The following is a 15850-nucleotide window of genomic DNA, read 5'->3' as shown; positions in this document are numbered from 1 at the left end:
CACAATCCAAATCTCTCAACAGTTACAGATGAAAAGATTTCTAAATGTATCTGTTCTTAATTCTCAGGTGGTGATTTGGGGTTAGTAACAGGGTAAGCAGCATTTTGAAGACCATTTCCAATCTGCATAAATCTAGCAAACTCCAATCACAGGTACCTTTGGGACGGCTCCCAACCGAACACTGTTGATGAGGGAGCATTCTAGCACTTGTCCTTCCTGAAGAGAAAGAATACAACACAGTAATGAACTTGAATTCTGCCAAACCTATGGTGCAGACTAAGAGCTGAGCAAATGTTTTCTGATGATGAAAGCAACACTAATTGCAATATGTTAGAAGGAGTGAAAACATTCTTTCCAAAAATCAGAAATAATCACGATCCTAAACTTTCTATTTCAAATACTATATGAACACGACTCTGAATAATTGTTTCTAAAATGTTTACAAAATACTGTATTTTATGCATATAATATTATTAATAATGTCTGTATGCCACTAAGTATATTCGTCAATAAAATGTTAAGTGGAAATAACACTATTATATAATTCTAATTCTACTTCTCTTAAATATAGCTCCAATGTTCATTAAATGTGTACACTGTGCCATACATCAAATTAAGTTCCAGGTTATAACAAGATGAAAACACCTTTAGTGTGACATTTAGTTTTCAATTTGACACCTCTTCTACTAGGAAATCTTTGTAATTTCCAAAGTTAAAGCAGACCTTTCAGTTATCAGTTGTGTAAAAATTGGAACTGCTGTTTCACAACACACAGTGGCTTATGACTCTTTGGTAATGCCTGACTTTGCTCTTAGGTTTGAATCCACAAGGGATAGGACAAATGTCCTTGATCTCCAAAGCCTGGCACTTGCAACCTGTTTTTCAAATTTTTGAATGAATGAATAAGTACAGGAGCAATGCTCTCAAGAGACATTTGGGTCTACTGCTGAGGAATGAAATGGCTTAATGCAGAAAGTAGGAACAACTCAATGTTTCACACATACCTTGCCCTCACTTTTCCATGTCAGAAAGAAACCAAATTCATCCACTTTGAAGAGGCAGTTGGGTTCAAACACAAAGGATTCCTGTGGGAAAGAAATATGTTGATCTTCATGACTCATATTATTTTGAATCTAATAAAAATGCAAATATCTTTGAGCCTCTAAACATAGGAAAATGAGAAATCATCCTTTTGCATTTTTATTCTAATAAACACATTTCTTACTATAACACAGAACATTATCATTTTGAAAACTCTGCATTCAAATTTGCATTGAAAGACTGATCAATTTAATATAGTATTTTCCTCTAGAACAGATTCAAGAGCAAACTACACATGTTCAGAACATCAAAGAGAAGAAAGTTTCCTTGAACTCCTGGAAAAAAGAAGAATCCAAAGCTCCAGCCTGCTAGTCTTCCATACAAGAGGAACCATTGTCTGTAGTTAATATAATTTCAATTAGAAATATTTTTTAAAAGTCACTGTTGTAGGGATTTTTTTATCTGCAAAATTCAGTATTCAGATACTTACTCAGAAAACTGCTGAAATTTTTTCCTTTTTAGCCAATCTCATTTGGTGTCCTATAAAGCAGGTCTAGAGCAGTACTTTGAGCTATTCAGAGTATATTCCTAGCACCAGTGTATTCCTAAACCAGCAGCATCAACGTGATCCTAGGTTCTAAAGTCCACAACCTAGGGCCCTCACCCAGATGGACTGATCATAGCACCTGGGGATACGGTCCAGCAGTCTGTGTTCTAACAACTCCCCAAATGATTCTGAGACACACTAAAGTCTGAGCACCCCTGCTACGGACTTTTGACACCAGAAACACAGTGACAACTATGGATCAGAAATTTGAATCAGGAAGGAATGTTAGCCAAATTCGGGGTACCAGAACAGCGATGCTGTATTTCCAACAGATTCTTGGTCTTTAGTAAAAGAGCACCACTGTGTTGGGGAATGCCAGGAAAATTCTCTGCCAGTGAGAGTAAAAAGGTGTTCAGGAAATGAACCCAGATGCCCTGAGCACTCTGCATTACACTAAGACTTGGCATCCAAGCTTAAAAAAAAATCAATGGGTCTTGTCATGATCTAAAGAATCTATGTTCCTAGATCATTGTAATACCAGCAATTAGAAATCTGTCTGATAAACACGGATCAAGACAGTTACTTAAAACAAATAAACAGCAATTACAGGATAAGATTTTAAGAGTATTTCACACATGGTTTCTCCCATCACAATTTATCTTTCTAAATTTCAGGGAAGCAGTGATATTCACCAAAGTAAACCCAATGTCAAGATACTAGGCCATCATAAAATGGCAGAATGGGGTCATCGAACAAAACCAGCTTTCAGTTTGTGTGGGCAGTCTTCCAGCAGATGATGAGTTACCACACATATTCCTGTCTGATATTAGACATGTGCTATATACTGCAAGGAATAAGACAAACGAAGGGGTATGTTGTGATTTTTGTGTTTGGAATCAAAATCCAGTTCTACCATTTACTATTTGCCTTCTCCTGGAAAAAGACCTTCAAAAAAGCACATGGAACAGAGTTACAATTCAGAAGCAGTAGCCAATAAGGTATAGCTCAAATTTGTAATTGTGGTAGCAAATTATTAGGTATATCAAATTGCCAGTATGTGGCATTTTTTACTCCTTCAAATGGCATTTTTAAACGTTCAACCTTTTATAAAAGACTTAACCCAAAAATTGCTCTCTGAGAAGAGTCTTCATTCTAGATAGCCAGAAGAGCATTGATAAAGACAGACAGAGGGGCTGGTGCTATGGCATAGCAAGTAAAGCTGCTGCCTGCAGTGCTGGCATACCATATGGGCACAGGTTCAAATCCTGGCTGCTCCACTTCCGATCCAGCTCTCTGCTGTGGCCTGGGAAAGCAGTAGAGGATGGCCTAAGTCCTTGGGCTCCTGCACCCATGTGGGAGACCCAGAGGAAGCTCCTAGCTTTGGATCAGCACAGCTCTGATCGTTGCAGCCAGATGGGGATTGAACCAGTGAATGGAAGACCTTTCTCTCTCTCTCTCTCTCCCTGTGTCTCTCTCTCTGCTTCTCCTTCTCTCTGCATAACTCATTCAAATAAATAAATAAATCCCTAAAGAAAAAAAAAAGCCTGACAGCATGTAGTTGGATCATGTTCTAAAAAAAGATGACTTGGCTCTGAGGCCTTCTAGTCTGGTGTGGTAGGAGATGCCATGGAATCCATGAAAATGAGCTATGTCCTTAGAAGGGTCTTGCATGCCAAACAAAAGGCACAAGGCTTTACACAACAGGCCATAAGGAATCCTATATGGCTACTGATTAAGGAATGAGAATTATCAACTAATAAAGATATAGGAATTAACACATTTCTGAATACTTCCCAAGCAATATCTTGATGATAATGAAGAATTCTTGTGCACAGCATTCAAAAGTATATCCCCAAATGGTATTTACAGAGTGGACCCTCAATGAATTGTCTACCATCATTATGTACATGTGTCCTATCACCTACTTTCAAATAAGTATTCGAGATGACCTATGAAATATAAGAGTACTTCAAAAAGTTCACAGAAGGATGTAAATAAAATAATTTATTTTGGTACGAGTATTTTAAAATCCATATGTAATTTTTTAATAATAACTATTTTCCATGACCTTTTTGAAGTACCCTTATCTATACAATTTCAAAACTGTTTTACACCAAATAAACATCATGTAGTCCCATTTTTGAGCAATGTTCTGAAACACGCTTGTATATGCAATAAATAAGAATAGCTTTCAAATTTTTTGTGAGGCTGAACCTTCTCTTTCTTGATTTCTTTAAGCACAATGCTGTTTTTCTTCCTTTTCCTGAAGGTGCCCCCAGAGCTTGTCATCATCACTTGGAAACCATAATTCTAACATCCCAGTCAGAGGCCATTTTATCTGATCCTTCTGGGCCCTACCACTAGAGTCCTCACTCTCCTATATCCATCTGAATTTTTTGCAACTTTCTCATCATTCACCCTACCAGCCTCTCACTGCCCAACGGACGCCTCCTTTTTTTTACTTCCATCTTTCTCTGGCCTATTTCCATGGTCCCTCACAGATGTTCTCAGGTCCCATGTTTTATTTTCTGTTTTGTCGGCCAGAAAATCAAGTTTATCCTAATGATGGTTTACTATTGAACTTAAGGACAAAAATCACAAAACGGAATTATCTGTCTTTAAGGTTACAAATCTCAAATAGACAGTCAAGTGAATTTCCATCTTACATTCCATTCTTAATAGGTTCCCACTCTGTGAGGGGGCTATTTCACTGCTTTTGTTGAGATTTATTCACTTTTAGCCAAATATAGGGCTTCACCAAGTAAGGAGAAGCCATCAGATGGAAACCTGTCCTCATCTTCCCTCCTAACAAAGCAAGCTTTCCTCATCCAGGTCAATTCCCCCGCTTCTGCTCTGGATTCAGTTTCTTTTTACCTACACAAGGACTTCTGTCCCTGGTTTGTCAACACACATCACACACCAGGGTTTTCCCACCTCTGCAAGATCATTGCTATCATACACAAAGGCTTCTGACTTTTTTCCATTTCCACTTTATGTACTGCCCATACAGCCAATTCCATTCAGGACGTTATGCTGAGAAAAGTCTATCCATATTCAATCTGTTCACTACTTCTTTTTTCTATACTATCTTTGATCAACTCTATTCCATCTCTGTCAATCTCTAAAACTTCTTTGACAAGTTCCCCATGCTGCCAAATGCAGCACACACCTTCCTTTTTCTCATCTGATTTGAACTCTGAGTGGCTGACTATTCCCTCCTTGAATCATTCTCTAATCTTGATATCCTAATAGTGCTCCATTCCCAGAATCTCATTTCTTATTCCCTTCTACACTCAACCTTCTATATTTTCCCAGGATCTGGTTCTGAGAATTATCATTTCCATTGTGTTTTAAGATTTCATTTAATTTCATAAATTCAATATCAACTATTTGCTATTTAAGTTCCAAATTCAGATATTTACTCTCTCCTTTTTATTGCTACTTGGATGTCCCAAAATTAGCATGACTACAAATGAATTCTATATTACATACCTTCTCTGTAAGCTTTTCCTTTAGGACTCCACTGGTTCAATCAATATCTGTAGCATTTACTCACTTACTGAAAATTTAATAAGTTTACTTCCATAGAATTTTCCATATTATCTTTTTATTCTATCTCCAATACTAGCACCTTGCTCCAGGCCATCATCACCTCTCCTGTGAATTGATCTTCCCACCTTTCTTTCTTCTCACAGCAAGGTTGATTCTTTAAAATTCTAAGCAGCTCAATAAAGTGATTCATTGGATTCCTGTTATATTTAGGAATCAATTTTGCGATTTTTATCCTTAAGTGATAAAACATGCTTAGGATAGACGTGATTTTCTGGCCAATAAAACAGGAAATAAGACATAGTAGTTGAAAACATCTGTGAGGGGTGATTGCAATGCTAAACCATGGAAAAAAGCCAGACAAAGATGGAAGTAAAAAGTGGAGTCTGATGGACAGTGAGAGACTGGCAGGGTAAATGATCTGAATCATTCAGACCTGAATAAGGGCAATGTGTTGAAGCTGTTTGCCTAGAGGAATGGGCAACTTTTTCTAATCCATACAAACTCATTTTAAAAGGAGGAATCCTTGAGGTATCTCTTTGATTTCCCAACTGGATCAGGAGTAACATTGGATGCCATTGCAAAGAAATCATTCTCAAAATAGGATAAGAAATCTGAGCAAGGAGAAGAAAAATACAGGAGAGCAGTAAAATAGAGACATAAAGGTAGATCTCAGAAATGCCTTCATAAGGTCCTATTATAATTAGAATAAGATGCCAATTTTCGGGGCCAGCACTGTGGTATAGTGGGTTAAGCCATGGTCTCCAATGTTAGCATCCCATGTCAGTGCTGGTTTGAGTCGCAGCTGCTCCACTTCTGATTCAATCCGCTGCTAATGTGCCTGGGAAAGCTGCAGGAGAGGACCCAAGTTCCTGGGCCCCTGCACCCAAGTTAGAGACCCAGAAGAAGCTCCTGGCTCCTGGCATTGGCCTGATACATCCCACGCCATTTCAGCCATTTGGCTTCCTGACCAGATCAAGGAAGCAACAACCTAGGTCCCATCTCCTTTAGCTCCCAGCACTGCAGGGGAGATTACAAAAGGAAACTGGGCTCTTTCTCTTTTGCAAATCTGTTTGCTTTGAAGTTTCCAAATGGTTAAAAAATAAAAAAAAAGCTTTCTGGTAGGAAACAAACCACAACAGAGTTTCTTCCAGGGGTCCCAGAATTTGAATTCTCTATAACTTAGTTCGAACCAGTCACAGTGGATGGAAGAGCTCCCTATCCCTCCGCTCTCTGTAACACTACCTTTCAAAAATAATAAATTGTTTTTAAAAAAGAATAGGATGGGCCGGTGCTGTAGCTCACTTGGCTAATCCTCCGCCTGCAGTGCTGGCAACCCAGGTTCTAGTCCCGGTTGGGGCGCTGGTACTAGTCCCGGTTGCTCCTCTTCCAATCCAGCTCTCTGCTATGGCCCAAGAGAACAGCGGAGGATGGCCCAAGTGCTTGGGTCCCTGCACGCGCATGGGAAACTGGGAGGAAGCACCTGGCTCCTGGCTTCGGATTGGTGCAGCGCCGGCCGCAGAGGCCATTAGTAGAGTAAACCAATGGAAGGAAGACCTTTCTCTCTGTCTCTCTCTCACCGTCTAACTCTGCTGTCAAAAAAAAAAAAAAAAAAAAAAAAAGAATAGGATGACAATTCGGTTCTGTGGCTCCCTTGCAACAGAAGTGAAAAAGGAAAAAAAAAAAATTTACCTGGAGCCCACCCAGATCCTAAGATAAAACGCATCAGTTGTTAGGAGGAGCAATTGCCAGGACAGAAATTCTGTGTGTGTGTGTGTGGTGTGTGTGTGTGGTGGAGATCACAACAGAAACAACTGCACAACAAAGCCTACAATAAGCTCATCAACTGTGCCTGAAAGGTTTTCAGACCCAATGTGTTCAAACCACCCACAAAAAAGACCAGAGGGTGAATGAGAGGGGCAGTGGCAATCAGTTCAAAGAAACTAAAACATAATCCATGGGTTTCTCTTCACCTCCCAGTAGCAAACATAAAGGAACACAATCTCTGTTCTTTTATCCCTAACAACAGTTTTAAGTTTAAAATGGATACTTCTGGACCAGACTTTGTGGCTCCCCAAGCAGTTCAAGGAAGTAACAGCCTAGATCCCATCATGGGGAAAATTCTCCTCCAGATCACAGTACTGCAGGGAAAATTGTAAAAGAAAACTGGGCTCTTTCTCTCTTTTGCAAATCTCTTTGCTTTGCAGTTACCAAATGGTTAAAAGAATAAAAAACTTTCTGGTAAGGAAACAAACCTCAACAGAGTTTCCTCCAGGGGGCCCAGAATTTGAATGCTCTGTGACTCAGAACAAGTCATAGTCACACCTTAGAGCTTGAGCCCACGTTGGCTCATCCAACCCAACTCTGCTTAGGCCACTAGGAGAGAAGGACTGGAAAGGACCACGAACTCCTTTTGTGAACCCAATGAAATTAGGGGAAACAAAAGGCATTTTGTATAAGATAGAAGAATCATTTTTGCTGGAATTCCCATTGCAAGAAGCTAGCCCTGGCTCCAGGCTTGCTGCTCTGAGAGGCTGGTACTAGTACAAGCTAAACAGAGGTGCTTCTCCATCTCTTCAAGGAGAAAACATACTTTAAAGCTGTGTGTTATTTTTGGTACATTTTCCCCAATACATGCTGGTTCTATTCAGTATCACCACTATTCAGCATCACAACCTATCTTTAAAAGATTCAAGTAACTTTCAAAATGACATAAACTAAAAGTATTTTTCCTTTCTTCTTTAAATTTTAAAAGTTATTCCCTTAAGTAAAATGATTGTAATCCCCTGTATTAGAAAGAATAAAACACTGAATACTCTGAGTGAAGGAAAGGAAAGCATTTGGGTGCAGGCACCAGGTAATAGGTCATTTTATTTTAACTATAATTTGTGCTTATTCTTATTCTTTCTCTGTTAGCACCGCTACCCAAGTTCACTGCAACTCTCTGTATCTTTACATTGTGGAATCTGCACCTTCAAATAGGGTGTAGCCAAGTCTTATTACCAGCCAAGGATGGTGATTTTGGACTAGGCAACAAAAGTTCTAACTCCATTTTATTTAAACAGTAATTGTTCAGGGACTCCTTTGTGTTTGCAACTGGAGAGATAGATTGCAATGCAGCAAGGAGTGAAACGGATTGACGGCTTCTGTGCTCCATCATGAGTCTTGTTCTGTCTGAGAAAGAGTCCCTTCAGAGGAGGTGGTGTGCCATAGTGGACTGGCACAACGGCCTTGTGGTTAATCGTTCCCAGTGCTGAATTCCAGCCACTGCACCAGGCACCCGCTGGAGAATTTTTTTTTTATTTCAATATATTTTATTTATTTTTTAATCTTTTATTTAATGAATATAAATTTCCAAAGTACGACTTATGGATTACAATGGCTTCCCCCCCAATACCGTCCCTCCCACCCACAACCCTCCCCTTTCCCACTCCCTCTCCCCTTCCATTCACATCAAGATTCATTTTCGATTATCTTAATATACAGAAGATCAGCTTAGTATACATTAAGTAAGGATTTCAACAGTTTGCTCCCACACAGAAACATAAAGTGAAAAATAATAGATGATTTTTTTTAAATGATGATGAAATCAGATCAGACCTATTGTCATGTTTAATCCCAGTGAGAGTCAAGTTGGGAATTGATAATTTCTTTTCTTTTTTTTTTTTTTTACAGAAGATCAGTTTAGTATACAGAGAATTTTGATAGCCATGCCAATTCACCTCACTGATGTTCATTTTTCCTATCTGAAAATCCAGAAAACTGACACCATCTACAAGACTCTCAAAGAATAAAAGTTGAGAAAGTCTGAGTACCTTAGACAAGTTAAATGCTAAACAATTAATTGGTCATAAATTACACGAAAACAGCTACCATTTAATTTAGGGCTGTCAGGGCTGGCATTGTGGCATAGCAGGTAAAGCTGCCACCTGCGACACTGGTATCCCATATGGGTGCTACTTCATGTCCCGGCTGTTCTATTTCCAATCTAGCTCTGTGCTAATGGCCTGGGAAAGCAGCAGAAGATGGCCCAAGTGCTTGGGCCCCTGTTATCTATGTGGGAGACCTGGAAGAAGCTCTTGGCTCCTGGCTTGAGCTTGGCTCTGTGCCCTGGCCATTGTGGCCATCTAGGGATTCTCTCTCTCTACCCCGCCACTTCTGTGTAACTCTAACTTTCAAATAAATAAATAAATCTTTAATTTAGGGCTATTACAAAGGCATTTAACAAATATTATCTCACTTAGATCCAATGACAACTCAGTAAAGTCTTAGACTAGTTCAATGTTGCCCAGTAGATTTTCCATGAGATGAAATTGTGCCTGGTGGGCTCTGTCAAGCACGGTCACCATGACCTCCTAGGGCTAATGAAGAACTTGAAATGTGGGTAGCATATAAGAAGCATGCAATTTTTAATTTTAATCCATTTTCATTTAAGTGGTCATAAGTGGTTATAAAATTGGACAATGTAGTTTTAAGAGAGAAAGGGAAAATCATTCAAAGTGAAGTAAATTTTTCAAAGCTACAATGCAGAAAGGAACAAAACTTGTCTTCAGATCAGTTTTTCTGATTCCCAAGCCCATGCCTGTTCTACTTTCAAACTGGACCAAACAGGTCCCCCTTCACCAACAAACAATCATGAGATGTTCAACAGACACTTCCTCAACGGACTCCATCTTTGAGTGCACACAGGATACACTCTCCTTGTTTCCTGGTTTTATAAGAAATGGGGGAAAGGAAAAGGGACCTTGCCAAAGTTGGAAAGAAACCAGGGAGTATGAATGATAGGAAACCACTGGGTATCTTACCCAACTTATATCACATTATACATTATTACTTCCTAAATGACCTCATATGCCAGGGAGACCCTAGGTATGGCCACCAGCCTGGCAACGTAGGTTGAGTCTGGTTTAGAATTAACCAAAAGAGGTGGGTTTTTAGCCTACCAATTAAGATGCCTGTGTCTCCCATCAGAGTGTCTGAGCTCAAGTTCTGGCTCTGGCTCCTGACTCCAGTTTCCTGGAATGAAGACCCCAGGAGACTGGGGTGATGGCTCAAGTAATTTGGATCCTGCCACCCACAGGGGAGACCTGGATTAATTACCAGCTTCTGGCTTAAGTCTGACTCAGCTCCAGCCCCTCTGGGCATTTGGACAGTGAACCAATGGATGGGAACTTAGTATCTCTCTCTTTATTTCTCAAATAACTAAATAAAAAAAATTTTTAAGAATTAACCAAGAGAGTCTCCCAACGAGCAACTCAAAGGGTCTGTGGTACCGAGTATTATGCCTACTATTACTTAGTAACATATATAGTGTTAACCAGGCCCCAGACAATACTCCAAGCATCTTCTATACATCAGCCTTATTAGCCTTCCAACATTACTCTGGAGGAGGTACTAGCATTATTATTATTTCCATTTTATAGATGAGAACATTGAAGCATAGAAGTTAAATGTCTTGCCAAATATCATACAGCTGGTAGGACTGAATCACATCTGCTTCGAGACTAACAAGAGTAATTCTGTTTGGGACTGGACCTAGAGAAGTAGTCATAGTAGAGGGGCCGGTGCTGTGGCGCAGGTTAATCCTCCACCTGTGGCACCGGCATCCCATATGGGTGTTGGTTCTAGTCCCGGCTGCTCCTCTTCCCATCCAGCTCTCTGCTATGGCCTGGGAAAGCAGTAGAAGATGGCCCAAGTTCTTGGGCCCCATCTGGGGAGTGAACCAGCGGACAGAAGACCTTTCTGTCTGTCTCTCCCTCTCACTGCCTGTAACTCTCTCTCTCAAACAAATAAATAAAAAATCTTTAAAATAAAGTACTCATATTAGAAAGAGGTTTTGCCATTCCTTTGTCACTAGATGCTAGTAATCATCATTAAAGGCCAGAAGGGCTCCTGAAATGGGTTAGTTGTAATTATTGCATTTATTGAGGATTCCCTTGTGAATTTCACTAACTGTATAACTGAACAACTGTACAACTAAAATGTTTAGTATTTGCTAAAGGCTGTTTTTGGGAGAGTGTTTTCCATTTCTTCATACATTTTGTAAGAATATTTTCTCAGATCTCAGAACCATAAGAAACTGTTCCTACAGATTGCGGCTTTCCTTGTAATCTAATGGACACTGTGTATTCCACAGCCCTTTCTCCTTTCTGCCTTGCTTTGGCCACCAGAAACACAGAATTAAATCTGGTGTTTATGCCTACTTTTTGTTACATTTATTTATTTTTTAATTATCTGAAAGGGGAGGTAGGGAGAGAGAGAAAGACCATGAAAAAGAGAGTAACAGAGAGACCTTCAGCTGCTGGTTCATCCCCTAAATGCCTGCAATAACGGAAGCAAGACTGGAGTCAAGCCAGGAGCTGGGATCTCAATCCAGGTTTTCTATGCGATGACAGGAACCTAATCACCTGAGCCATCACTGCTGCTTCCAAGAGACTGTATTAGCAGGAAGTTGGAGTCAGGAGTCAGAGCTGGGAATCAAACCCAGGTACTCTAATATGGGACACAGGCACTTGGCTGATTAGAACAAATGCCTGCTCTTGCAGCTCCCTTTTTCTAACTATTCATAACATTTTTGCTGTCTGTAGAGTTCCTACCTCCTCATTTTCTCCCTAACTTGATGTACTTTCCAAAGTTCATTTTGATTTCTGCATCACAATTCCCTTTGGACAGTAAGAGAAACATGTAAGGGTAAAAACCACTCCACAAGCATCAGAAATGACTGGGCACTTCACATGAAAGGGGGATGGTTTAGGGTCAGATGAGCCTGATCCAAATGTATGTAGTTGCTGACTTCCTCATCCCTGAAACCAGAGACAGCATCAACAACCATAATGCACAGCTCACAATAATCTCTGTGCATCAGCGCTTGATCTATAACCTGAACCACGAAAATCGACATTATTAATATAAAACACAGTAATACTGATTATTATTGTTACGAGTGTTGATTTTTATTGATCATCCAAAAACTAAATGAAGTGAACCCTACTATCCTTATCTTAGAAATGAGAGGCCGGTGCCGTGGCTCAATAGGCTAATCCTACGCCTGTGGCACTGGCACACCGGGTTCTAGTCCCGGTCAGGGCACCGGATTCTGTCCTGGTAGCCCCTCTTCCAGGCCAGCTCTCTGCTGTGGCCCGGGAGTGCAGTGGAGGATGGCCCAAGTCCTTGGGCCCTGCACCCGCATGGGAGACCAGGAGAAGCACCTGGCTCCTGCCTTCGGATCAGCGCAGTGCGCCGGCCACAGCGGCCATTGGAGGGTGAACCAATGGCAAAAGGAAGACCTTTCTCTGTCTCTCTCTCTCACTGTCCACTCTGCCTGTCAAAAAAAAAAAAAAAAAAAAAGAGAAAATCAACACTGAGGACAGCTAAGTTATTCAAGAGGATACAAATATGAGGGAATTCAAAAAGTTAATGGAAAATTGGAATTAAAAGATAAATTTAGTTCAGTATAAAAATTTTTGAAATTCATGCATAGTATTTTATAATATTCATTTTCCATGAACTTTTTGTAGGCACCTCACAATGCAGAGATTTCAAACTTTTTTACCAAAATAAATCTTTTTTTATTTCTTTTTCCACTAGCTTTTTTTTTTTTTTTTTTGACAGGCAGAGTGGTTTTGACAGGCAGAGTGCCGTTGGTTCACTCTCCAATGGCCGCCGCGGCTGGCGCACTGTGGCCGGCGCACCGCGCTGATCCAATGGCAGGAGCCAGGTACTTATCCTGGTCTCCCATGGGGTGCAGGGCCCAAGGACTTGGGCCATCCTCCACTGCACTCCCTGGCCACAGCAGAGAGCTGGCCTGGAAGAGGGGCAACCGGGACAGAATCCGGTGCCCCGACCAGGACTAGAACCCGGTGTGCCGGCGCCGCAAGGCACAGGATTAGCCTAGTGAGCCGCGGCGCCGGCCTCCACTAGCTTTTTGAAATCTCCTCAGATAACATGGGTTAGAACTACATCCACTTTTCCAAAATGTTGATGCATTCCCATACGAGATCTAAGCCTCCCAAGGAGTAGCTTATTCTACTGTGCCACACACTCATCCCTATCTCCAAATTTTGACAAGCAGAATTCCATTATGTGGATCTTTCAAACAGCAATAGTCTTAGAGTATATGTGTTTCTACTGATCTAGCATGCAAGTGTAAGCATGAGGGAAACCCAGAGTTTGTAAGTTACTGGTGAATTAGACTCATTGAAACTTTGGCTTCTACACAGAGAGGTCAGCTTGTGCTTGTCTTTCTTCCACTTCAGCCAGCTCTCTTTGCCTAAGCCAGCCTCCAATCAAGTGGCCAAAGATACAGAGGACTCGTCAGCCAAACAGTTTTAGTTCTCTTCCTTCGTCATGGGCATGCTGGGCTGTGGTGGCCTGAAGTGATCATTCTGAGTAGGGACCCCTGCCCGGTGCCTCCCTGACACAGCGGGCCACACTGTCAGGTGGTGAGAGGGCAATCAAGTGAGTTATTCAGCAAGTCGTGAAGGTGATAAACCTGCTCTCCATCTCGCCTTCTAAATCCCACAGAAACAGAAACCCAGAGTATCATCCCTTGACAACCCATTGTGAACATTTGAATTGTGCATTTCAGCCATGACTGTGTGATACACAGAACACTCATGCTGGAGTTAAATGGGAAGATTTAATTCACTCCTTTCATTTTATCTTCACCTCAGAAGTGAAGAACATCCTCCCCACTCAGAGTGACCTGGCTTGGAGGAGTCAATGAAAGCTACAGAACAGCAAGAAGACCACACACGACCGTCCCTGGCTTTGCACATCATATTGTAAAAAGAAACTGGAATTTAGCCTGACAAAGTGCATTTGTCTCACTGAGCATTTGTGCTCTTCCCTCCCAAATTCGTATGTTGAAATCCTAATTCTCAAGGGGATGGTATGAGGTGGAGAGGGTCTGTGGGAAACAAATGGGATGAGCACATCTTGCCCTCATGCAAGAAGCCCCAGAGAGCTGCCTTACACTTCCTATCATGTGAAGACACGACTAGGCACCATCTATGAATTTGGAAGGCGGCTTCCAGCAGACACCAGATCTTCTAGCACCTTAATCTTTGACTCCGAGGCTCTGCAACTACAAGAAATAATTTGTTGTTTATGGGCACTAATCTACAGTGTTTTGTGACAGCAGCCCAAACAATATAAGACATGACATCACAGAAATGTCCCTGGCTCTGTGAAATTTTTTAAGTCCAGCTATGATTTGAATCCAGGGAGGAAGGAAGTACTCAGCTTAGCAACCTGAGGGAGGACAAACTGGTCCCACCTGCTTACTTCACAGCCATCAGCAGTTATGAATTTAGTTTAGCAGTTTAGTCACCTAAAAACTTATTTTAAATTTAATTTTACTTTGATTGAAAGAGAAAGAGAGCAAGAGAGAGGGAGAAATCCAGCATCCACTGGTTCACTCCCCAAATGCCTACAACAGCAAGAGCCAGAGCCCAGAACTCAATCCAGGTCTTCCATGTGGGTGGCAGGGACCCGAGTACTGGAGCTCTCCCAGCGCATCCCAGGGCACACAGCAGCAGGAAGCCAGGACTCAAACCCAGGCACTCTGATATGGGTGCAAGTGTCTCCAGCAGTATCCAAGTGCTGTGCCACACACCCACCCCTGAATTTCTACTTTCTCATTTACTTGAAGATAAAGGTGTTAATGCTTCGGGACTTAATTCGTAAGACTGGACAACTGGAGATGCCAGGCTCTCTGTGTCTCACCTGAAGCATCTCTGAAGGGGGCACTTTGATGTGACATTTGGATGCTAAGATTACGAAAGAGCTCTCAGGATGTAGCAGGATACCAGGACAACCTCCCAGATTCTTGTTAGAGAACACTTGAGGAAATTATCCCTAAAATAGTCAACACCACCTCTCAGCTTGCAAAAAGAAGAAGAAAGTCAATAAAATATGCCTTCAAAAGGAGTAAGTGGTCACTCAAAGTAACTTTCTGGGGCAGGGAAAATGTCACATTAATGGAACAGTTGCCATAGCAGCTAAAATAATAAAATCAAAGAGGACCAGTTTACTCAGAGGTATGGGGGCAAATAAATAAGATCTGCTGTAAATATTTACAATAAATATTAAAAACACAAGCCACCTCCCCTACCACATACACAAAGATTCCTAAGGGCAATAGGAGATGAGCCTTGCAGATGGAGTTGAGACATGACCACAAGCTGACAAATTCTGTTTTAGTAAGGTATTGCTGATTAAAACACAATTCTGGAATAAAAAAATTGCCGGCGCCGCGGCTCACTAGGCTAATCCTCTGCCTTGCGGCGCCGGCACACCGGGTTCTAGTCCCGGTTGGGGCACCGGATTCTGTCCCGGTTGCCCCTCTTCCAGGCCAGCTCTCTGCTGTGGCCAGGGAGTGCAGTGGAGGATGGCCCAAGTCCTTGGGCCCTGCACCCCATGGGAGACCAGGATAAGTACCTGGCTCCTGCCATTGGATCAGTGCAGTGCGCCAGCCACAGCGCACCGGCCGCGGCGGCCATTGGAGGGTGAACCAATGGCAAAAGGAAGACCTTTCTCTCTGTCTCTCTCTCACTGTCCACTTTGCCTGTCAAAAAAAAAAAAAAAATTACACTGAGATAAGACCAACACTGTGATGTAGCTGGTAAAACCATATGGCTGCCATGTCCCTGATGCTCTACTTCCTATCCAGCTCTTTGCTAATGGACTGGAAAAATCAATAAAATATGGCCA

The 15850-nt window shown here is 41.5% G+C and overlaps 1 protein-coding gene across 37 annotated transcripts in view; it reads right to left on the bottom strand.

The window, feature by feature from the left end:
* Positions 1–15850, bottom strand: part of PLCB4 (phospholipase C beta 4) — a 439427-nt gene that overhangs the window by 138230 nt on the left and 285347 nt on the right. For all 37 annotated transcript variants that reach the window (XM_070052074.1, XM_051846249.2, XM_051846237.2 and 34 more), the window contains 2 exons: positions 1005–1085; positions 157–216 (listed from right to left, as the gene is read on the bottom strand). In XM_070052074.1, coding sequence (XP_069908175.1) covers positions 157–216; positions 1005–1085 — 141 coding nt within the window. The remainder of the gene's footprint in view (positions 1–156; positions 217–1004; positions 1086–15850) is intronic.

Source organism: Oryctolagus cuniculus, chromosome 11 (assembly GCF_964237555.1).
Source record: "Oryctolagus cuniculus chromosome 11, mOryCun1.1, whole genome shotgun sequence".
In the NCBI taxonomy this organism is placed as follows: Eukaryota; Metazoa; Chordata; class Mammalia; order Lagomorpha; family Leporidae; genus Oryctolagus; species Oryctolagus cuniculus.
Note: the sequence above shows the minus strand (reverse complement) of the source record. Positions and strands in the feature narration are given on the sequence as shown.